This window comes from Mytilus edulis, chromosome 10 (assembly GCF_963676685.1).
Source record: "Mytilus edulis chromosome 10, xbMytEdul2.2, whole genome shotgun sequence".
Classification (NCBI taxonomy): Eukaryota; Metazoa; Mollusca; class Bivalvia; order Mytilida; family Mytilidae; genus Mytilus; species Mytilus edulis.
Window position 1 is genome coordinate 59,942,215 of NC_092353.1, and position 26,402 is coordinate 59,968,616.

The following is a 26,402-nucleotide window of genomic DNA, read 5'->3' on the forward strand; positions in this document are numbered from 1 at the left end:
TCGATACCTAGCGCAAAAGAAGCGCCTGTTTCTCTTCTACAAGACCTATATAGTCATTCTCCGTGACACCTCTCATTATTTTTCTCTAGAAGCCCTGGAATAGGCCGACCCCCCTCATTTTTTGACATTTTTCAAATTTTGAGCTCTAGTTTCAGATTTTTGAACATAGCGCCCTTCGATACCTAGCGCAAAAGAAGCGCCTGTTTCTTCTCTACAAGACCTATATAGTCATACCCCGTGACACCCCTCATTATTTTTCTCTAGAACTCCTGGAATAGGCCGACCCTACCCCCATTTTTTGGACATTTTTTTCGAACTTTGAGCTCTAGTTTCAGATTTTTGAACATAGCGCCCTTCGATACCTAGTGCAAAAGAAGTGCATGTTTCTCCTCTACAAGACCTATATAGTCATACCCCGTGACACCCCTCATTATTTTTCTCTAGAACTCCTAGAATAGGCCGACCCCCCTAATTTTTTGACATTTTTTTCAAATTTTGAGCTCTAGTTTCAGATTTTTGAACATAGCGCCCTTCGATACCTAGCGCAAAAGAAGCGCCTGTTTCTCTTCTACAAGACCTACATAGTCATTCTCCGTGACACCCCTCATTATTTTTCTCTAGAAGCCCTGGAATAGGCCGACCCCCCTAATTTTTTGACATTTTTTTCAAATTTTGAGCTCTAGTTTCAGATTTTTGAACATAGCGCCATTCGATACCTAGCGCAAAAGAAACGCCTGTTTCTCTTCTACAAGACCTATATAGTCATACCCCGTGACACCCCTCATTATTTTTCTCTAAAACTCCTGGAAAAGGCCGACCCTACCCCCATTTTTTGGACATTTTTTTCTAACTTTGATCTTTAGTTTCAGATTTTTGAACATAGCGCCCTTCGATACCTAGTGCAAAAGAAGCGCATGTTTCTCCTCTACAAGACCTATATAGTCATACCCCGTGACACCCCTCATTATTTTTCTCTAGAACTCCTAGAATAGGCCGACCCCCCTAATTTTTTGACATTTTTTTCAAATTTTGAGCTCTAGTTTCAGATTTTTGAACATAGCGCCCTTCGATACCTAGCGCAAAAGAAGCGCCTGTTTCTCCTCTACAAGACCTATATAGTCATTCCCCGTGACACCCCTCATTATTTTTCTCTAGAAGTCCTAGAATAGGCCGACCCCCCCCTAATTTTTTGACATTTTTTTCAAATTTTGAGCTCTAGTTTCAAATTTTTGAACATAGCGCCCTTCGATACCTAGCGCAAAAGAAGCGCCTGTTTCTCCTCTACAAGACCTATATAGTCATTCCCCGTGACACCCCTCATTATTTTTCTCTAGAAGCCCTGGAATAGGCCGACCCCCCTAATTTTTTGACATTTTTTTCAAATTTTGAGCTCTAGTTTCAGATTTTTGAACATAGCGCCATTCGATACCTAGCGCAAAAGAAACGCCTGTTTCTCTTCTACAAGACCTATATAGTCATACCCCGTGACACCCCTCATTATTTTTCTCTAAAACTCCTGGAAAAGGCCGACCCTACCCCCATTTTTTGGACATTTTTTTCTAACTTTGATCTTTAGTTTCAGATTTTTGAACATAGCGCCCTTCGATACCTAGTGCAAAAGAAGCGCATGTTTCTCCTCTACAAGACCTATATAGTCATACCCCGTGACACCCCTCATTATTTTTCTCTAGAACTCCTAGAATAGGCCGACCCCCCTAATTTTTTGACATTTTTTTCAAATTTTGAGCTCTAGTTTCAGATTTTTGAACATAGCGCCCTTCGATACCTAGCGCAAAAGAAGCGCCTGTTTCTCCTCTACAAGACCTATATAGTCATTCCCCGTGACACCCCTCATTATTTTTCTCTAGAAGTCCTAGAATAGGCCGACCCCCCCCCTAATTTTTTGACATTTTTTTCAAATTTTGAGCTCTAGTTTCAAATTTTTGAACATAGCGCCCTTCGATACCTAGCGCAAAAGAAGCGCCTGTTTCTCCTCTACAAGACCTATATAGTCATTCCCCGTGACACCCCTCATTATTTTCTCTAGAAGTCCTAGAATAGGCCGACCCCCCTAATTTTTTGACATTTTTTTCAAATTTTGAGCTCTAGTTTCAGATTTTTGAACATAGCGCCCTTCGATACCTAGCGCAAAAGAAGCGCCTGTTTCTCCTCTACAAGACCTATATAGTCATTCTCCGTGACACCCCTCATTATTTTTCTCTAGAAGCCCTGGAATAGGCCGACCCTCCTAATTTTTTGAAATTTTTTTTCAAATTTTGAGCTCTAGATTAAACAATGACATAAAAGGTGCTATATTTTACAGGGTAGGACTACTTTTACATACGTTCTAAATTGAAGAGGGTGCATAAGTGGCCCTACATCTACAAATAATCCGTTGATAGATGCATAGTTATTGTGGTACTGAATATTAGCCTAAAAAGTTATGCGACTTGTTAAATCAATAGATTGGATAAAAACCATTTCAAAATTGAGTTTAAATTGCTATATTTTAACTGATTTTTTGCCTTTTTAAATATTTTTTTATTTAACGGCCGTTGTTGTCTTATTCTGTTTTTTGGTTTCTCGATATATCGCCTTATTGTTCGCTGGCTTATTGTTCGCTAGCTATTGTTCGCTAGCTTCTGCCTGGTATGGGGATGCTTTGTCTGTTTAACATGTAATTGAAGGATTCTCATGATATTGGTAAAAACACAGCTATAGAAAAACAAAAATCACAATAACATGTGGTCAAACCATATCATAGACTTTCTAACTTTGACTCAAATTAAAGAAAATGTATGACTTCATTTACTTTTCTATATAAGAAAAAAATAATTTCAAGTGTTATTAAATCAAATATGGAAGTCATCAAGAGCAACAAAGGCGGGTCCAAACTTTGCTACCAGGGGTACATGTACACCAAGCATACTACCAGAAAGACAGTACAGTGGTGGAAATGTGTGAAGCGATCCAGCACTGCATGTAAAGGGTCCATTACAACTTCTCTGCAGAATGAAAATCCAACTCCTGGCCAGCCACACAACCAAGATCCAAGTGATCTTAGCATAAAGTACACTAAGTCCAGGTACGCAATGAAAGAACAGGCTGCTCTCACCAGAGACAAACCAAGCCAGATCTCCGCCTAGGTTGTTTCAACATGTGAAGATGATGTGCAAGCAATGATGCCCAGAGAAGAGAATTGTAAACGCACCATGCGCTACCAGCGTCCAGCACCACCTGTTCCCCAGAGCTTTGCAGATGTCACACTGCCAGCAGAATTCACCATTACAACCAACAACCAACAGTTCCTACTGTATGACAATGGACAGAATGCTGAGAACAGAATGTTGGTCTTTTGTAGTCCTGACAGTTTAAGACGTCTAGCTGAAGCCCATACCCTTTTTATGGATGGTACTTTCTCTGTAGCTCCACATCCTTTTAAACAGCTGTACACCATCCGAGTACCTTTTAAAGATGTTACAGTCACCACAGTGTATGCTTTCTTGCCGAACAAGAATCAAGATACATACAGAGAGTTATTTCAGTCATTGGTCGACAAATGCCAAGCCAGCCACCTACAGTTAAATGTTCAGACTGTGGTAACAGACTTCGAAGATGGCGTTCTACGTGCAGTGTCGGCAGTATTTGGCCGCCATATCAACAACCAGGGATGTTTCTATCATCTTACCCAAGCAACTTGGAGATTTAATTTATTTCTTTAACACAATAGCAACAGGTCATACATAAAAAAAAAAAAGATATGAAACAAAAAGAACTTCAACATGTATCAGTACACGATCTTGTACAGGTGACCTATATTTGTTAATTTCTGGGTCATTTTGGTCTCTTGTGGACAGTTGGGTACCACATCTTCTTTTTTAATATATCAATACACGAGCTTGTACAGGTTTTCTTTTGCTTTGCGATTTTAAGTGTAATTTTCAAAGCAAAAGAGCATAAGACTTGTAGAAAAATACGTTTAGCTGTCTATAACTAGCATCATTCAAGAAAGATATGAAACAAAACTTATTACAACAAAACATTGTATCAGTTCACGAGCTTGTACCGGTTTTCTTTTGCTTTTGTAGAAACATATGCTAAGCTGTCTAATTTGCTTCTAATGTAAAAACACATGAAACAAAAATAATTACAACAAAACATGTATCAGTAACATTACAAAACAAATCCTTTGAATGACATTGAAGACCTGTTGGTGAACGTCTGCTGTTGTCTGTTCTATGGTCGGGTTGTTGTCTCTTTGGCACATTCCCTATTTACATTCTAAATTTTATAATAAAACAAAAGGATATGGGGTACAAAAAACACAAAACCATACTTGCACATGAACAGCAGAAAAAAACCCACACACAGACAAAAGTCATTACCAATATATAAGTGCAGATCATATGACAGTTTTCATACAAAATATAAATTGTGACTTTTTTTCCTGTGACTTTTTTCCGTGACTTTTTTTCCTGTGACTTTTTTCCCTACATTCCTACAAACCAACCCGTCTTAAAGTTAATCAGATCAAACTTTAATTGCCATATAAACCAACTTACACGATTTGTGACAAAAAATGGACAAGAAAAACATATATAGTCTTATTAAACAAACTAATGAAAATAGTTCAAAATTCAATTAAGAGTCCACTATCCTTTGTGCCAATGACTTTTTTATATAAAGGAACCCTATGCTTTCTACCTGTTTTTGTGTTGATGGGTAAAGAATATTTATCATTTTGTCATTTTCATTAAGGCTATTAAAATTTTCTATACTTTTAGTCTTTGTTAATTTTTCAATAAAACTGGTCCAATGGAAGCGTTTTTCCTGCAATACAAAAGAAAATGTTTGTGATCCTCAATTGTATTGCAGGACTGACACAACCGGTTTCCCCTAGGGATTTTTAGTTGTTTCCCTTTTCTATTAATAAGTTAAGATCACTTAATCTTATAAATTTAGTGATATTACGTCTTTTTTTTCAAATATATAAGAATTCAGATATGTTAAACTTTGTTTTAATGTTTTGTGTAGTAATATCAGGTAGATGCTCGTCTCATTTGAGACCACGCTTCATTGCAGAAGTAACATGAGGATAACTGTTTCATTTGTGTTTATACTACATTGTAGAAGAATCTTTTGGATAGTTGTCTTATTTGCATTCATGCTACATTGTAGTAGTATCTGGTGGATAATTCTCATTCGAGATCATAACTCATTGTAGAATCTGGTGGATAATAGTCTCATTTGAGACCACACATTGTAGTAGTATCTGGTGGATAGTCGTCTCATTTGAGACCACACCTTGTAGTAGTATAGGGTGGATAATTGTCTCATTCGAGATTATACCTCATTGTAGTATCTGGTGGATAATTCTCATTTGAGACCACATATTGTAGTAGTATCTGGTGGATAATTGTCTCATTTGAGACCACACCTTGTAGTAGTATAGGGTGGATAATTGTCTCATTCGAGATTATACCTCATTGTAGTATCTGGTGGATAATTCTCATTTGAGACCACATATTGTAGTAGTATCTGGTGGATAATTGTCTCACTTGAACCACACAGTGTAGTAGTATAGGGTGGACAATTGTCTCATTTTAGATACTTCATTGTAGTAGTATCTGGTGGATAATTGTCTCATTTGAGACCATACATTGTAGTAGTATCTGGTGGATAGTTGTCTCATTTGGGACCACTCATTGTAGTATAGGGTGGATAATTGTCTCATTTGAGACCACACATTGTAGTATTATCTGGTGGATAGTTCTCATTTGAGACCCACACATTGCAGTAGTTTGGGTGGATAATTGTCTCATTTGAGATCATACCTCATTGTAGTAGTATCTGGTGGATAATTGTCCTCTTTTTAGAACAAACCTCATTGTAGTAGTATCATGTGGATTACTGTTTCATTTGGATGCATTTTGGAAGCATCTGGTGGATAATTTTTCTCAATTGTAACCATACTACATTGTAGTAGTATCATGAGTATAGGGTGGATAATCGTTTCATTTGCGATCATACATTGTAGTAGTATAGGGTGGATAATTGTTTCATTTGCGATCACACTGCATTGTAGTAATATAGGGTAGATAATTGCTTCATTTGCATTGTTGTGGTAAAGGGTGGATAATTGTTTCATTTGCGATCATACTGCATTGTAGTAGTATAGGGTGGATAGTTGTTTCATTTGCGATCATACTGCATTGTAGTAGTATAGGGTTGATAGTTGTCTCATTTAAAAACCTCACAATAATGACTGTATTTACAGTATATTAGAAAGGATGAAGAACTTTAAGGCAATAAACAACGATTTTGTCATATATAATAAAACAATTATAAAACAACCTCAGTCAGTCTGATAGATCGATGTTTCAGTGCAACCTTTGACTTTCTGAGACTTAATGCAATGAGTATAAAAAATATACAGAATAATATATAATTAACTATTACACATAAGTATCAAAACAAACAATCAAAATAAAGCATAAAAGCTATCATAATAAAGCATATATAACTTAACAATTTAAAGCATAAAACTATCACATTATGACCATGTAAACTATCATTATATAGACATTAATGAGTATTAAATCAACCAGATGCTCCGCAGGGTGCAGCTTTATTTGACCGCAGAGGTCGAACCTGAACAGTTGGAGCTAGTATGGACACAACATTCAAACTGGATACAGCTCTGAATTTGGATTGTTATTAAATAGTTGACACGGCATAGGTTTCTGACACAGAATGGATGTGGTCTAACGAACTTAAAATGTTGTTTTTTTTTTGCTTTTGAGCAATTCACTATGCTGTTAAATATTAATCTTTGATATTTGAAGAAATTTTCTTTTTCATTTCTGAAATGTGAAATAAGAAAAATTGAATCCCACCAATTTTTTTTCACCTCCCCCTTTCCCGTAGTCCAAAAATGATCTCAATTCAAATTTCTAATGGAGTTTTCAACAATAACTACTCATTTAAATACATCATAAAATTTAAAATGTCATACAGTCATCATTTAAGTTGATTTGACTACTATTCTGGACAAAGAAAGATAACTCCAATGCAACATTTTATATTGGCAAATTTCCAATGAAGTTCATTAAACTAAAGTTTTATGCAAATTTCCAATGGAATTTATTAATAACAAAGTTTTTGGCAAATTTCCAATATACATAATTTAAGAGCAGTTTAGGTGAGCTATTAAAATGAGTTTCAATTACCGACCTTACACTGCTTTTAAATTATGTTTTGTACATATAAAGTAATTGTCCATTAACCTGGAAACCCTTTTCCCCCTTTTTTGCACCTTATTCCTTAACGGTTTGAGCCATAACTCCCAAAGACAATTCTTACCATTCCTTTATGGTATTCCAATATCCAATATCTAAATACATGGTTAGATTCATCATATCAAAGAACCCCAAGAATTCAATTTTTGATGAAATCAAATAAAGTTCAATTTTGGACCCTTTAGACCTCAATGTGGACAAATTTGATAACCGGTCCTAAATATTAACAAGAGGCTGTCACAACGACAGCAAACCGGATTTATTAATATTTATTTGTGTCCTGGCAATATCACAAGAACCATTACTGATGAATGGTGAAAGTGAAAATCGTCAATATCAAATTTGACCTCCATTTTGTCATCAGTATCAACATATTAAAATTTGAAAAGCTTAGATTGAATGGTTCATGAGTAAATGCAACAACGTGAATGGAAACGCCATTTTACAATCTTTCAAGAACCATAACGCCTGAACGGTAAAAGTCAAAATCGTCATTATTGAACTTGACCTCTAATTTGTCATCAGTAACAACATATAAAAATTTCAAAAGCTTTGGTTGAATGGTTCATAAGAAAATGCACGAACACGACTGGAAACACCATTTTTCAATCTTTCAAGAACCATAACTCCTGAACGGTAATAACAAAATCGTCATTATTTAACTTGACCTCTATTTTGTCATCAGTAACAACATATTAAAATTTGGGAAGCTTTGGTAGAACAGTTCATGCGTAAATGCAGGGACACAACTGGAAACTCCATTTTTCAATCTTTCAAGAACCATAACTCCTGAACGGTAAAATTCAAAATCGTCATTATTGAACTTGACCTCCATTTTGTCATCAGTAACAACATATTAAAATTTGGGAAGCTTTGGTAGAACAGTTCATGCGTAAATGCACGGACACGACTGGAAACTCTATTTTTCAATCTTTCAAGAACCATAACTCCTGAACGGTAAAAGTCAAAATCGCCATTATTGAACTTGACCTTCATTTAGTTGTCAGTAACAAATTATTAAAATTTTAAAAGCTTTGGTTGAACGGTTCATGAGTTAATGCACGGACACCATTTGATTGCCGCCCGCCCGACTGCCCAACTGCCCGACCGCCCCGCCGCCCGCCCGCTGTACATCCCCAAATCAATAACCGACATTTTTGTCACAAAAATCCGGTTAAAAATCTAAATACATGGTTAGATTCAGCATATTGAAGAACCCCATATATTGAATTTTTGTTGAAATCAAACAAAGTTTTTTTGGACCCCAATTTGGACCAACTTGAAAACTGGGCCCATAATAAAATAACTAAGTACATGTTAAGATTCAGCATATCAAAGAACCCCAAGAATTCAATTTTTGTTAAAATCAGACTAAGTTTGATTTTGAACCCTTTGGACCTTAATGTAGACCAATTTGAAAATGGGACCAAAAATTAAGAATCTAAATACACAGTTAGATTCGGTATATCAAAGAATCCCATTAGTTCAATTTTTAATGAAATCAAACAAAGTTTAATTTTAGACCCTTTTGACCTTAATTTGTTGGGACCAAAACTCCCAAAATCAATCCCAACCTGCCTTATGTGATCATAGACCTTATGTTAAAATTTCATAGATTTCTGTTTACTTATACTAAAGTTATTGTGCAAGAACCAAGAAAAATGCTTATTTTGGCCCTTTTTGGCCCCTAATTCCTAAACTGTTGGGACCAAAACACCCAAAACCAATCCCAACCTTCCTTTTATGGTCATAAACCTTGTGTTTAAATTTCATAGATTTCTATTTACTTTTACTAAAGTTAGAGTGCGAAAACCAAATGTCTTCGGACGACAACAACGACTACGGACGACGCCAAGGTGATACCAATCTACGACCAAAAAATTTCCATTTTTTGTGGTCATATAAAAACATTTGATTTTTTATTTTGAAATCCCTAAATCTAAAATGATTTTGAAGATATTCATATGTGATACCAAAATTAAAGCACTAAATATGGGCATATTGAATTCTATTAGTGACAATAAAAAAACACAAAATGTACAAAACAATTATAAACAGGGGATAATATTTTGAATGAATATAATTAGCACAACTGACTAGATATCTAAAAAAACAAAACAACATTTAACATGCATAAAGCGCTTAAAAATTTATAAGCAATGCTCTTATTTTGGCTTCTAACACAGCAATGAATATTACAAGTATACAACATATGAGAAAATGGATACTTTATGTACAGAAGCTTTATCTGTTAAAAACAAGAATGTGTCCCATAATACACAGATGCCCCACTTGCACTATCATTTTCTATGTTCACAGGACTGTGAAATTGGCGTAAAAACTCTAAATTTCCAAAAAGTTTTATTGGACTTCCAACTTTATCAAAAACATACCTTGACCAAAATCTTTAACCAAAAACTTTACCCTGAAGTGGGACATAATGAAAAACCGATGGACGGATGAATGACCACACAAACCAAATAACATCATGCCCATAAATAGGGCATAAAAATTGCATTCAAATTATTCCTGATTGTGAGATATTGCAATTGATCTACATAATCTATACATGTTAAAAAAACTATAATAATATACAAATATAAGGTAAATTTGTTTAACTCAATAAAACAATAATACTGAAATAATTGGCACATATGGTAAGAAGAACTTTATCTACACAAATAAGTTACTTGTATTATTAGCATAAGTAATTATAGATTTATTTAACAATCCCTCTAATTCTCAAGTTTTGTAATGTAAAAACATGCCTTGAAACAAAAATTCTATGATGATGAGCTCATCATGCTCATATTTAAGTTTTGCATTTCATTTCATTATTTAAACAAAGAAACTAATTTCAAAAATATCTTATGCCTTTAAAATTTTACCCTTGGAGAGTTGTAAATAAGATTTGTTTTGAAGATAATAAGGGAAGAATGAGATTTTCATTGTCTATATATGAAACTATGTACACTTTAATGATTAGTAAAGAATTCTGCAAAAGACAGGCAATTCAATAGTCAATAGAGCAAAGAAGTCATAAGAAATTCAAGAAAACATGAAAGTATGACTTTTTACTTGTATATTTAAGCAAAAGAATCTAATGTCTAAGGGACATACATGTAACTTTGTAATTGAAATAGTTTACCTGAACAAGTAAAGAAATACACTTGACATTGTTTAAGTATTTTACAAACTTATTGAAGAACATCTATATTCACTTTTTCAATTTATAAGTAAAAAAATCTTGTACAATTAGTACCCCTGACTGCATGGTGGTTATCCATGTAAACTGTTCAATTGTTTGCCATTACTTTCTGATCTTACTACTAATATGAGCAATATCACAGCAACTGCAAACATTTGAAGATGCTTTTCTACTTCTTAAATTTCTTCTTTTTCCTGTGTCTTTTGCACGACAATTCTTCTCATCCTCTATCTGATCTACATCTTTTTTACTGTCAATTTCATTTTCCTTCTTACTTCTAATCCCATCTTCCTTTTTATTGCCAATTCCATTTTCTTTTTGAATATTCATTTCATCTTCAACTTTTTTCCTTTCTATGTTTTCTCTTTTCTCCTTCTCAACATCTTTATTAGTCTTTGTATTCAATTTTTCTCTGTTTTTTTTCTCCATTGACCCTTTTTCTTCATCTACACTTTTATCTTTGTTTTCATCCTCATCTGAAACATCAAACCCTTCATCATCTTCATTCTCCATGTAAACCATTCCATCAATTCCTGATTGTAGTTCATAAATAGATTTCATTTGATCGTCTTCATCAAGGTAGTAAAATCCATCCATTAGCTCATGGATGTTGAGCCTCTTCACCTTTTCTGCATTTTCTTTATAAAACTCCTGAAAACCACTTTCCCAAAAACAATCAAAGTGATACCACTCTGTATAAGGCCAAACATTATACTGGATACCAATTCTCAACTCCCCTTAAACAAAGAAAACAAGTTATTTTAATTCAGTACAGTATACATTTGATGCCTCAGTCAAACACCGTCAGCGGTTGGAAAAATTATTACGATTGACATACTTTGGTAGGATTGCTCTGGATGATTCCGACAACAAATGTAGGCATGTTATACACCATTGTAAAGATAAATCAATTTAGATTTACAATGTAACAAGTTTTAGCGGGGTTGACAGCCTATAAAGCGGCATATAACGGAACTTCGTCACCACCTGACATTTTTCTAAAATGCAAGTTAAGTACCTTGTGTTATAATAAGGTATATATAGGAAATTTTTTCCTGAGACAAGTGCCTGTGCCATATGCGGATCAGAGTCGAATTTAGGGGACTAGGGGTCCCCAGGTCCCCCTCTGTCAGACTTTACATTTAATATTTGTTAGTGTGTTTTGTACATCGTTAGGAGGTCATCAATGTTAATCTTATAAGGGAGTAATTTTATCCCTTAGGATTTTGATCTTACAAATGAGTATGCTATCCTTTGGGTTCATAAGCTTACTTTAAATAAGTGTACTTATAGGGGAGTCCACCGTATAAAGGAAATTTCTTATTCCTTTTTATTATAGCTTGAACTTACAAGTAAATGTTTCATTCCTTTGGTTTTAATTCTTCTATTTGCATGAGTGTCTAATTTGTTTTAATTCATAAACAAGAGGCTTTAGAGAGCCTGAATCGCTCACTTGTTTTTCAGAGAAGATTTTTAAATGTCAACAAACTTGATGAACAAATTGTGAAAAATTGTCTTTAAAGGACAATAACTCCTTAAGGGGTCATTTGACAACTTTCGTCATATTCATATACTTTATATCTATCTATAATAATATTCAAAATAATAACAAAAAACTGCAAAATTTCATTAAAACTACCAATTCAGTGGCAGAAATCCAACAATTGGTTGTTAGAATCGTCTGAAAATTTCAGCAGTCAGGAGACTTACTTATATGAGTGATTTTCTAAATCACTGATTCAAGTAACATTATTTCCATAAAGGTTGGAAGAAACTGATAGAGTTTTCTTTCTTTAATAAACACCTATTTAAGTAGTACAAATTAATCACTAGACATGATTTAATCTTATTGTAGCTTTAAATATAGAATACTAACGATCCAGGGACTAATGATGTTTCCAAACTTATCAGAACCAACATCTGTGTTGTTGGGATGACCAGGTCATTTCAGGTGATGACCTTGTACTGAATCTTAGATAATGACATTAAAATCACTTGTTTAAGTATCATAACTCAATTTCCTTCCCAAAAATCACTTATTTAAGTATCTTTATTTTAATAACCCCCACTAATTTCAACTCCTCCCAACAGTGAAATTTTTTATCGTGAACAGCAGAATTTTCTTACATAATCTGAAAGATGAAACCTTGAACTTTACAGGAAAAATACTCCCACTGCTGGGAAAACTCTTTTAAGAAAGTATCAGTTCATTATGTAAAGCCATAATTATAGCATTTTTTCAACTAAAATAGAATTTGCAGATAAATGATTGCATCTAAGGCATAAATCTTGCTACATAAAGGAAGCAAAAAGTTATTTTTTTCAATTTTATTAATGAAAAGATATTATTTAAACCTATGTGTTTAAAATTTTGGTAAAACTACAAAATCACAATTTGTGACAAAACTTCAAATTTGCTACTCAAATAAGTAATTTAAACTTATTTCAATAAGTCCCCTGACTGTTCAGGGCTGATAGATCTTGACCAATTGAACAATTTTATCCCATGTGACGTCAGATTTGCTGTAAAAGCTTTAAATTAGTTTTTGAGATATAATCAAAAACTGCATTTGACCTTTATGTTCTATTTTTAGCCATGGTAGCCATGTTTGTCGATGGATCAGAACTTCGAATAACATTTTGATGATTTTCAAGAAGATACATAAAGTACTTCAGCCTTATCATCCTGCATGGACAGTTGCATTAGACTTTCCGTATTTGTGTAAACAGGCAAATTACATAGCATCCCTGTGTTGTTTGGTCCACAATATGAACAGTGATAGTATTTTATGTGATAAATGTGGTAAACTTTTCACCGACCCGTGTATTCACGCAATTTCGTCGTGTGACTATTTATCCGACATTCGGGATGAATTCTGGTGCGAGCTACTATGCTTAAACTCAATAACTTTCAGTGCCTTTCTTGGTTCCTTAGATGATGAAGATTTCTGTTACATTTTACTGTCATGTGAAACCGAATTTGATCTAGACTGAACAAAAAAAGTGTTTTCAATTTTTATGTGTCAAATATGTTTACAGATTTTGCAAAACATTTTCTAATTCCTAATTGACAATATGAATTAAGTTCAAAGTTTTTTCTCAATCGGATCCGTATTAACAATTTGAATTAGGTTTAGAGTACTTTCAATTGTTATTTTTTCTTTTGTGTGTTTTTTTTTTTCTATTCAAATTTGTATATATTGTGTTATGCATTAATATTGTATTGGTATCACTATCTCTCCTTAGGGAGGCTAATAAAGATATATGGGTCATTTTAAAAAAATGTTGAATTTTCAGTACACCCATGCTAATTTTTTTTATTTCTAATGGAAATTTCAGTTGTAATGGTTTAAAAAAAAGCTTGTCGGATTTGTGATTCAGAACATTAATAATAAACACACCTTACATCTATTTTGATAAGATTAAACTGCATTTAAGGCCGATTTTAGGGGTATTTGTGTGCGTACATTGTCAGAAAAACACATTTCAAATGATTTTTTTCCGATTTTCTGATCGCCTTGATATCTGCAAAAGGGACTTTTTAAGAACGTTAATTATAATTCTAACGAAAAATCGTAGCTTCTTTATCGTTGTATGTAACAGATTATCTACAAACTAAATTCAATCAGCGTACAGGAGGTTCATGTCTATCCTGTTACCGCTACTTAAATCAGTCGTTAAATTATTCTCCCTATTAATATTGAATTAGTCAGTTTTGATTTCAAAAATGCAAAGTAATCTTTACATTTAAAACGCCTCGTTTCTTGAACGACAGTGTAGAGAAAAGAAATTTCAAGACATTTAGTGAAAAAAATAGAGCGTACTTTTTTTCATGTCTATGCTGTTACCAACCATTTTGATTAATTACACTAACAGTATGGTTGTAAAAAGTGCAATAACGTGTTGGAAACCAAATTCACAATAGAAAACCATAATCACTTCCTCAAAGGGAGTAGTTATTTCACAACAGCAATCAAAAACGAAGAAATTTGTCTATCCTGTTATGTCTATCCTGTTACTATGGTTGCTATGGTTACAGTAACAGGATAGACAATTATAGACAAAAACGTCGTTAAATTTTTTATCTTAACATGTAGGTGGAAAACGATTGAAATATTTCATTGTTTGAACTCATCATAAGGTTATAACGTCTTAATCTTCCCAATTAAGCATTTGCAGGTGCAATACTGATATCGGTAACAGGATAGACAAAAAGGTAACAGAATATACTTTTATATAGTGATATATCAGAAACGTACGTTCCTGTTACCAACGAAATAAAGAGAAAAGTAAATTAACTTATGAGGAATTTACTTGATGTTGGGTTTATTTGAAAGGGTGAAAAAAGGCCGAACAATATAAATTGCTATCTTAGACTTGCATTACTGGTGGTAATTTTTACAACCTTTGAAAACCAATTTTTAGAGCCATTTTTCAGTACAACCTAGAAAATTGGCAAATAATCTATTATTTTACAGAATGAATATATATAGAAGTTTATTCTCTTGAAAACCATCTAATTGGTAACGTAAAACAAGCTTAACATTTTATCTAAACCTTTTCTAAATAACCCAAAATTTCTTTTGAAAATGGTAACAGGATAGACAAAATATTGTACCACCGATCAAACAATGTTTCAAGATATTCTTGTATGACATCATTAAGATTGCATCTTTTAATATGTTGTTCTTAAAGTACTGTGTGTTTTGATTTGCTTATGTAGAGGGTTGTTTGAATAAGTAACTTTTAATAAATTTTTGAATTTCAAAATTTGACATTTTTTGAAAATGACCCATATATACATGATATATACAACTAGTATACAAAATTTGAAATAGTAATGATGCAACAATTATACTACATATAGAATATCAATATGCATATTTATTTATTTTATTATATTTAAAAAAAAAAGGCATAGTTATATCAGTAGCAGATCCTCCAATTTTGACCCCCCCCCCCCCCCCCCCTTTAAATATGGCTTCATTTTTTGGCAATGTATAAGAAAATTCTATCTGAGGAAATATGAACTTAGTTGGTTACCCCCCTTTTTATCCATTACAGGTTCATATATATATATATGCTATTGTCCGAGTATTTATATAACGTGTTAGTCCCACAGCTGACCATATGGTTACTCCCATAAATCAGCAATGGTACGTATAATTTATCAATATAATCATAAATAAATTTAATAATTACCTTCGGATATTTTGTTGGAGCTGCTGAATATGTCATCAACAGAGCAGTCGTACGCCCGACAGCGTGCCCTGGAAGACACGGCATAGTCAATCTTAAGTAGGTACTTGGGTTCTGCATACCTTTGTAAGCCTAAAGAGTAGAAGTAGGGTGATCCGTTGAAAGAGAAAGCCATTCTGATATTTAGATTTTCCCTCGTTTTTTTTTAGAAATTATTATCTCCCTTTGTCATGTTTGTCAGTCTGTTCTATTACCAATATTTTGTATTTAAGCGCATATCGCTGCAATGAACTTGATGCCTCGTTCACAAGAACATGCATCTACTTCGAATTGAACTTATGTTTTATTTTAAAAATATATTACAAATAACTGGAAATAAAATCAACCGAGAGGACATTTGACGCATCTCCAGAATGATCTAGAGTAGACACTCTAAATAGTGAAATTTTTTTATAAATCTTTTTAAATCAAACATAATTATAGCCTGTACGTATCACTCTTTTTCAATATTTTAGGTATATCATGCAATTGTTTTGTAAATACAGTTTGTTGTGTAAAGATTATATGTGTTACTTGTATATGCTCCTAGTAAGACCTACTTTGGAAAATAAAATAAATTATTAACAAATACAATTAAGTGTTTGTAAAAAGACCAATAAAACTTTGTTTTAAAATTGCTTTCGCAAATTTTTTGTTCTTCCCTCGCCGGGATTCGAACCCATGCTACTTAGATATCGTGACACCAAATCGCCTGCACTGTAATCGGTGCGCTAGACCACACGACCACCTGGGCTTCATAAAAATCAGTGAAGCTTTCGGTGGCCGGGTGTTACCTTTCCACGTCAGTTTTAATCTAGCGTCGCACTACAGTACATGATATATAAGGCATGAAGATGTTATTTTTTACAGATCAGCTAAATTATCTATAGTGAAGGATCCTACAAATTAATGTAAGATACAGTCACAGAAAATAATTATATTTATATGTACGGGTGAGCCAGTGACAACTCTACAACAGATTTATCCATCGGATCACCAGCAGTGATGATCAGTGATGGTGATACATGGCTGTGTACATAATGTATGACAACTCGTCTAAACATGAACCCAACAATGTTAGATCTGTAAATTTGCTTTTATATATATTAACGGTTAAGTATGTCCTTGACTGCATGGTTCTTTGTTTTTAAATCTTAGTTCAACAAGGGACAGTCTATACTAATTGTCCAGTACTTCCCTGGTTCAAATGTGGATTGAAAATTCCTGTTTTTTATTTATCTAGATGATAAGAAAGCTACACGACATCATTGAGTGACCTTATTGGAGCAGGAACTGCTTCCTAACCAGAGCAAATTATTATACTACATCTATACATATATAGGGTTTTGCATATGTCTTAGACTCTACCGGCGTCTTAATTTTTAGATGGCGCTGAAACAAAAAGTGAAGTAGCTGAAAACAATCCCCATACTTTTGTGCCTAAAATTAAAATAAGCACATATTTTTGTATGAACCTGCCCCGAGTTGGTCAGTAAGTTGATAGATATATATCATTAGTTGCTGTCTGTCATATTTGATTTCGTATAATACTTCGCCCCTGCTGCCTGGTCTTATAGGATGAGTTCGTTAGTTACTTACCTCCACACCAGGCTCTATTCGATCTGAGTTTTGCTCATTGTTGAAGGCCGTATGGTGACCTATAGTTGTTAATTTCGGATTCATTTTGGTCTCTTGTGGATGGTTGTTTCATTGCCAATCATACCACATCTTCTATTTTATATCTTTTGTCTCTGCTATACATGGAAGTTGCATTGTGAATAACAACGTCATCTGAAGTTTTGATATATAAACAAACAGTAAAACTGAGAATGGAAATGGCGAATGTGTCAAAGAGACAACAACCCGACCAAAGAAACTGAAACTAATATATCCGCACCGTGATGCGAAGTAAATATATAAAACGAAACTTAAATCAAAAATAATAAAAGACTAACATACGTATATAGGCCTTACGGAGGCTCCTGACTTGAGACAAGCGCAAAATGCAGCTGGTTAAACATGTTTTCTTTAGATCTCATGCAACCCTCCACCTATACCTCTATCCAATTTAAAAAAAAGACACCCCCCCCCCCCCAAAAAAAAAAAAAAACAACCAAAAACAGCAATACGTGTATCACCGGTGGTAAGCGGATGGTAGTTACGACCATCCGAAGATGGGAGACAACTCTAGTAATAAATTTTTCTTTTCCGATTTTCGTGCAGTAAAAAAAAATGTTTCAGTCAAACCGCTTGTCTCATACATACTAATCGTCAGTGCGTTGATATCGAAACAAGATTTGATACATAAAAACATTCCAATTTTCGTAAAATGATCATTCAATAATTCGAGCATGATGGTCGTAACTAAAAAAACAAAAATGTTCAGGATGGTCGTAACTTAAACTTGTGATGGTCGTAACTCTTTATTAAAAAGGACCGAATAAGACAAGTCAAGAGTTTTAAATGTGTCTTTTGTTATATGAATATATTATATGATATATTTGTGAAGTTGATTTCACTAAATGATAAAAACTAAAAGGGTTGAAGAGAGGGATACCTGTAAAGTGCGAAAGGAAAGAATATTGGAATGAAAATGAAATGACCAGTCACTACTGTTACTTTTTAAAAATATAATGTATAAAATCGACCAAGAGGCAACTAATTATAAGCGGTTAAGTTTAATAACAATATAAATTTCTCAAAAGTGGAGAATTCATTTTAAAACACAGCTCTGGTTATGATCATTCTTAGTTACGAATTAAGAAAAGGCGCTTTTAACAAATTTGACATCACATGAAATAACAGTATCCTGATTTGTTTTCTTTATATTTTGCATGTATTGAAAAGATAAACTTTTTAAAAACTAGTATGTACTTACTAGGTGGAATTCAAAAGAAAAATCTACAATTTAAAATTGATACTTTAAGTCGAGATAGCATAAGTAAGGGATCAAAATAATGGTATGGGGGGTCGTTATCGAGACAAGACCATATCCGCGAATTCGCAGGTCCGTAATCGAATTAAAGAACATACATCTTATTCTTAGTCTGGATTTTGAGAAGTCGTATTGTCATTTGGTATATAGTCAAGCTGATTATAAGGTGCAATTTCGAAGTTCAGGTATGATTATTACCCGTGGTTTTAGAAAGTTCTGAATACGCCTATTGGTACCATGCTATCCGTTATACATCTTTGTGTTTCTTATGGAAAATACCATGAACCCTGGACCACAGGTTTTTTTTATTCCAAATTCACAAAGGGAATGATGCATCCGATCTTAATAACCATCGAGGAATTACAATTACTGATTCATTGGGGAAGCTTTTTTTAATAAGATACACATCTTTGTAAATTCTTAGATAAATATCATAGAATTGGTGATAGCCAAATTAGGTTTACCAAAAAAAAACACGACCACCTGACCACATGTTCATTCTAAAAACTATTATTAATAAGTATTGTAATACAAAAGAAGGTAGAGTGTTTGCCTGCTTTGTTGATTTTCAGAAGGCTTTTGATACTGTCATTCTCCCAGGGATAAAACTTAAGCTATTGAATATAGTTAAAGAGTATGGTAAGAGATCTTTTTACAACTAAAGTTGGAGTAAAACAAGGAGACAATTTGACTCCAAATTTGTTTAAAATTTGTATACTGAATGAACTTCCTGATTGTATTAAAAGTTCCCCTGATCAAGCTGTTGTTTATTCACGACCAGTTTATTCTTTACTATATATATATGCTGATGATATTGCCATTTTTTCAACTTCAGCAAAAGGACTTCAAAGTAAACTTGATGGATTAAGATCGGTGTTTGAAAATGAATCCCATTAAAACCAAGGTGCTTGCACTTAACAAGACAGGCAGACATATCAAACATGATTTTTATTTTAATAACAGACTTATTGATTGTGCTCAACATTGTAAATATTAAGGAATAACTTTAAGTGCATCTGGATTTTTTTCCTTCGCTCGGAGAGAATTTTAGGATAAGGCGTTAAAAGCCTACTATAAGCTACGCAAGGACATTCTGTCACTGAATCTAAGTTTAAAAAACAGTCTTCATGTTTTTGAGCATACAATAAAACCTATTCTCTTATATAGTACTAAAATTTTGGGATATTTCAACCCTTTCAAAAAAAAAAAATCAAAAAAAAATCTGACTGACGTTGCGCACGATATTGGTGTCACTTTGGAAATATGGATTAGAAGGCGGGTTATTCAAATTCAAGCTCTAATCCTATACAATAAATATCCATGTTATGCATATCATTCGAAAGGAAATAAACCACAGAAATCAATAACATAGATGATTTTGTGCTTTGTCTATTTTTTAATGACAAACTTTGCTCATTTCGATGCCTATAACGTCATTTCAAGGGTGTCCCGCTGTTACAATTTTGTTTTATGTGAGTCTTTAAAATCCCAATGCGGATTCATTAGTAAGTAGAATGGTTAAAAATTTTACAATTGTTTTGTATACATTTAACTTTAAATGGAGTAACAGACGTTTTTAACTGTAAGAGAAGGAAGATCGTCAAAAGAGTTTAAATAAAAAAAGAGAAAAAAATGTCCCAATTAGCTGCTCGACCCGTAAAAAATATTTCTGTCTTCACTTTCATAAGATATAACGGACGAACATGGATTTTAATATTATCAGAAAAAATATACATGTCCCGAAGAAGCTATCTGAAGTCATCATTATGTAACTGCGGTCTTATTTTTAAAACATCGTCATTTTTCCCGTGTCCAATAAAATGTCCCGATGGACAAAATAACACAAAGAATAATTCAGAGGCTTTTTATCAAACAAAACTTAACTATATCTCAATGTTTTAACACCTGTTATTTTTAACTGATTAACATACTATATAGTAAAAAATCATTTCTGTAGATCACCGAAAGGGGAAGTGGTCTAGAACACAGTATTATTTTATTTAGGGGGTTCACTATACACGCAAATTTTTATTAGTCTTCACTTCAAGGTTAATCGAGCAAATTTTATTAAATAAGGCTTTTTACAGGTTTTTTTACTTTACTACGGGCTCATAAGGATCTTAAATCTGATTTTATTGCTGTGTCCACAATAGACACAGCAATATTATTCTACGTATTTCACACGGGGGGGTCTCAACATGGGATTTTGGGTACAGGTGTGCAGCTGGGATTTTCAAAACACCCCCCATTCATATATTGAATAATTGTGAAATCCCTACCTATACATATATTTCACAGCGAAATCATAACCCATTCATATATTTATCAGCTCAAATAGTACCTATATGCATATACTGATATATCACAATCGGTCAATTACTACCTATTGATATATTTCCTCGGTAAAATTGCACCCCATTGATATATTTGACGGATCAAAAAAGGGACCCATTCCAGCGGCACATATGTATATACCTTTATATAGGAAGAGACCCCCCCGTGGTATTTCACCTGTATCGGTTTGGACAATTCCATGGACTATTCCATACACACACCATTATGCTTTAGGGGTTTTCATATGTCATGTCAAGATGATATAGGCTATTTACCGTTGTTTGCCACAAAAAAAATCTGGTAAAGTCACTTTTCTGAAAAACTAATATAAATATAGTTAACATATTTATATATTTAATCTAACTGTGTTCATTGACCCGAATGTTTTAATGACAACACACCCCTAAAATTCGCTTTGATCTATTCCATGACATTTGCGCGGGAAACATTCATCAGAGACTTAATTTTAATGGACGTTCATTTGGAAAATTTTACTATCTATTTTATGTGAACAATTGTCATATGTGTTTGTGTTTCGTATATTTAAAGGATCAACGTTATTTAAATTCCGTATATCTTCATTTGACATCAGGTTTGTACGCATTTAGTCTCTTCTCTAGTCTATAATCTAAACTGAAGGCCGCGAAGGGGCACATGTCATGATGACACGTGCTGCACAATCCCACACATTTCAACGAACAAAAAAGTTACCATTGAATAGACTTTATCAGCTGTTTATAGACATCTATATGCATTTCATCCCCTAATGTCAGTCATGATAACACTGGCATAAACAGCGGAAACCGTGTATTCGCGAATTCTGTCTTTCGCCTGCTATGGACGATTCCATACAACATTGTATATTAGGGGTTTACATTATGGACGATTCCATATAACATTGTAGTTCAGGGGTTGTTTACATGCATATGTTTAGTCGTATCTGGTATCTTAATGAAAACGATGTACATTATTTCTACATATTTGTATATGTTGAAGGAAACAGCTCAATTTCATGATAATTTGGTATACAGAAACATGACACAATTTTTTTGTACAATTTTGGTGTGTATAAATGACCTACATTACAGCCCTGAAATTCTTGGTGCATTTAATTTTAATGAGGGGGGATAGGAGGGGTTAACTCTTTAACGGATTTATTGTACGCATGTAAATACTGGTGGAGGATATTCAGTGTATTTTTATACACCGTACTGAGCTGAGTTTGCCTTGATTGGAAGAATATATTTACAGACAGCTATAGTATAGATGAAGCAGCTGTATTTAGACATGGCATTTACCTGGGAATTCCCACAATACAATGCTGACATGGAATTTACCATCAATTTGGAATAAGCATGATAGTCATGACTGTCATACACATCAATATTTCTTTTTTTAAACCAATATTTATTTATAAATGCATAGAGTATGAAATGTATAGTTTAGCAATGATTGTGTATATGTTCCGGACCATATGAGTATTTGGACCATACGGACTATACGTGTATGGTCATGACCATATGGGTATATACTCGTATGGTCCAACCATACGCGTATGGTCCGACCGTACGCGTATGGTCGGGGTAATTAACACTCTGTTACAGTTTACTTTAATACTCCTAGACTCTTCATTGTACAGTCAGGGGTACTACTTGTACAAGTGTATTTTATTTACTTGAAGAAGTAAAAAAAAATATACACATATAAGTAAATAAATAATGTTTGAATAATCTCCCCTTAATTTTCTAAAAAATTTACTTGTATAAGTAAATTTTTCTTACAATCCCACAAAAATCCTCAAGTTTTGAGATGTAAAATCATGCCTTCAATGATTTTTCCCAGGTTTGCTCAAATTTTTTCATTAAAGTTCAATGTTTCATCTTATTAATTCATCAAAGAAACTGATTGAGCAAAGATCTTGTATATTTGTGCAAGGCAATCCAAAATTGCTCCTTTGGGGCTTGTAAATGAGCAGTGTTATGAAGATAACAGACAAATGGGATTTTCATTGTCCATGAAATTACACTTAAATGATTAGCAAAGACATCTGTAAAAGTTACACAATTTAAAGTTCTATTAGAGCAAAGAAATCTTAAGAATTAAAGAAAAGAAGAAAGGATGATTTTTTTACTTATACAAGTAAAAAATTCTGAATGCCTAAGGGACATAACTAAGCCAATTTTTTTTTTACCTATACAAGTAAATAAAATTCACTTGTATAAGTATCCTACAAATTTACTTATATGTGTATATTTTTTTTTACTTCTTCAAGTAAATAAAATACACTTGTACAAGTAGTACCCCTGACTGTTGTATGATGGTTCATTAAAAAGACGCTATCATATAGGTAATTTTTATTATAATATTATAATAAAAAGGTTAGCTTAATAAAAATTAGAAGTTTTACATAGTTAATTTTACTTACTTGTCAATACTATAATAAACACATTTTATACCGATGGTCATTACCGATGGTCATTACCGATGGTCATTACTGATTTGGTATAACGAGTGATTGGCATATGTCGACTTATAAAAAGAAATTCCAAAAGTTTCTTAATGAACTGTTACACAAGAAGTCACTGGAAGTAGCAAAGTTTATTTAAGTTGTCTTGTGAATATGGTGTATTGCAGTCATGTTAAGATATTTGAGATCTAGAGCCTCTTAAAAACACCGTAGACATATCGGAATGGCCCAAGACCTCGGTATCACTGTACGCAGCTACAAAAAGGCTAGCTTTTCACTTGCAAACGAAAGATGTAAATGAAAAGGATCTTGCACAACCAAAAGTTGCAGATTGTACAAAAAAGGCTATGATACCGTGTGGAAGTAAATGTCACCCCAAGCCTACATGCAAGAATGTAATTAGCGATGAAAACTAGCTATGGTATCAATATTTAAATTTTACGTAGTATTTGAATTATAAAAATATTACATTGTCATGTAACCATCATTGTTTTTTATATAAAGTTTTTGTATTATTGAAATTTGTATAATGTAATTTAAAAAAATATACCTATAAGGTCCAAATACTCATATGGTCCGGCCCATTACTAACCAAACGAGTATTCATACTCATATGGTCCGATGTTTTGGTGTGATAAAATGGAAGCTCATAAATTGCCATGTTCAGTCATGCAGAGGACTTACTGAAATAAGTGATTATTAAATCACTTTTTTTAGTAGAAAATTCAATTTGCAAGGTTTAGTCACAAATTGGGATTTTGTAGTTTTTCAAAACTTAAAACAAATAGATTTAAATGATATCTTTTATTTAGTACATGTACATTTAAAAAAAAAAAACACTTTTTGCTACTTTTAAGTAGCAAGTTGTATGCCTTTGATGCTATCATTTAGCTGAAAATTCTGTTTTAGTTGAAAAAATGCTATAATAATGGCTTTACATATTGAACTGATACTTTTTTAAATGATTTTTCCCAGCAATGGGAGAATTTTCCTGTGAAGTTCAAGGTTTCATCTTTCAGATTATGTAATAAAATTCTACTGTTAGCGATAAAAATATTCACTGTTTAGGGGTGTTGAAATTAGGTCTTACATAGTTGATGCGTATCCCATCTGTGATTTGTATATATTTCAATGGTGCCCTTGGTAAGGCCAAAAAAATATATGTTTGTTTACGGGAACCTGACCGATCTTATTTTGAGCACCCACCCTAAGCCATTTTATTGCAGTCGTAAGAAATAATCCAATCATTATAAATAGGGGAACTCTCGCCCCATGGACAACTCGGACCATGCAAGACGGACCACACAATTCAAAATCATGGCGCTTAAAATAAAATGGACAAAATAATAAAGAGAAAATACTGACCTACCTACCTACCCTACATATTTTGATGATGTAACCTTAAACAAACATGTTAGTTTTCTCGTTTGAATTGTTTTACATTGTCTTATCAGGGCCTTTTATAGCTGACTGTGGTATGGGCTTTGCTCATTGTAACATGTACAACAATCAAAAATCAACCCACACTAAACTGAATGTAACTGAAAGACATCTAGAGGTTGATATCAGAGGCGGATTTAGGCGGGGGGCGGGCCCCTGCTTTTTGAGAAAAAATTTGGTTGCTTATAAAGGGAATCACTGAATCTTGACTGGAGCGAGCCCCCTCTTAGGTCAGTCAGTGGGCCCCACTTTAGAAAATTTCTGGATCCGCCACTGGATATACAGTATCGAACAGAAGATAAAAAAGGGAACAATATGGTGAATTTTAGAGATAAATATTATTTCATGTACATGCATTTGAAATATTTAAGATATATTGTTTCGATTTTTTTAGTTCTAGGTTCCACGGTGACCTAGCTTCCATTTTCGAAAACTGTGATTTAAATGCTAGTCTATTAGAGGGATATTTCCTTTTCATTGGTTGTAGATATGGAATCTTATTTTACCATGAAGTCAGATTTGAAAATGACTTTGGGAATGAAGATATCATAAAGACTGAATGTCAGTTTTAGTCTTATATATGTACTTTATAATTTTAGTCTTACATGTACATAATTATGTGTACATATATCACTGATTCAGTGGCAATGGTGAATAGACACTGACAAGTCTTAGATACATGTAATATTTTATAGTTTTGAAAGTTTTGTCTGTTGACTAAAATTAGGTGGAGGTTTGTGTGTTCTTATTTCCAACAGAGGTAAACTCAACACATATCAATATGTGCATGAAGCAAATTGATAGTTGCTAGATACGGAATGATGGGGGGGGGCAAGGGGTTTAACTGTTATGCTGTTATTGGGCAATTTAATTCTTTGTTATCTGTTATTTTGAAAATATATTTCCTGTTAGCTGTTATTGTCTTATTCTTTGTTAGCTGTTATTGGGCTTTTAGTTTTTTTGTTATCTGTTATTGTGATAATGTATTTGCTGTTAACTGTTATTGAAAATTGGAATGTTAGCATTTTTTTTTGACAGTCAATATTTGGTATAAATTGAAGATCATTGGCCATTGGGGTCTACCACTACTAATATGTTTGTCCCGTATTCAGAGAAGGATTCCATTAACATATACCCATCACAGAAGTGAGGTCCAGGACAATTCAAGTATATCTTGTGATTATCCTTTGTAATAAATTCCATTTTTTGTATCAATGTGTATTCAGAATTTTTTGTATGAGAATAATATTCCTTGTTTTCCTTACGAACACATTAAATTAAAACAATTCTTAATATGACAAAAAACATATGGCCAGGAATATCTGACAAGGATCTCAATTAAGGACTAGGTCCTAACAACCACTTAACCTTTTATATAATATGGTACATAGACTCAGCTCTGTGATTCTTTTCAAAGCAGAACCAAATGCATTGTACAATGAAAGTTCCAACCATGTACTTGGGTCTGAAGCTGCACATAAC

The 26,402-nt window shown here is 33.4% G+C and overlaps 2 protein-coding genes across 2 annotated transcripts; one reads left to right on the top strand and one right to left on the bottom strand.

Moving 5' to 3' along the window:
* Window positions 1-3,182: 3,182 nt before the first annotated feature.
* Window positions 3,183-3,722, top strand: LOC139492874 (uncharacterized). Its single transcript, XM_071281026.1, has one exon. The coding sequence runs from the start codon at window positions 3,183-3,185 to the stop codon at window positions 3,720-3,722; it is 540 nt and encodes a 179-aa protein (XP_071137127.1).
* Window positions 3,723-10,608: 6,886 nt separating this feature from the next.
* Window positions 10,609-16,089, bottom strand: LOC139492875 (uncharacterized). Its single transcript, XM_071281027.1, has 2 exons — window positions 15,709-16,089; window positions 10,609-11,243 (listed from the first exon to the last, which is right to left on the bottom strand). The coding sequence occupies exons 1-2, from the start codon at window positions 15,878-15,880 to the stop codon at window positions 10,609-10,611; spliced, it is 807 nt and encodes a 268-aa protein (XP_071137128.1). The 5' UTR covers window positions 15,881-16,089.
* Window positions 16,090-26,402: the final 10,313 nt, after the last annotated feature.

Bases quoted from the DNA above. Each gene is read 5' to 3' on its own strand.
- LOC139492874 (XM_071281026.1), top strand. From the start codon at position 3,183: ATGCCCAGAGAAGAGAATTGTAAACGCACCATGCGCTACCAGCGTCCA.
- LOC139492875 (XM_071281027.1), bottom strand. From the start codon at position 15,880: ATGGCTTTCTCTTTCAACGGATCACCCTACTTCTACTCTTTAGGCTTA. The intron at 11,244-15,708 runs GTAATTATTAAA...TCTTTGTTTAAG, and splicing joins CTCCAACAAAATATCCGAAG to GGGAGTTGAGAATTGGTATC.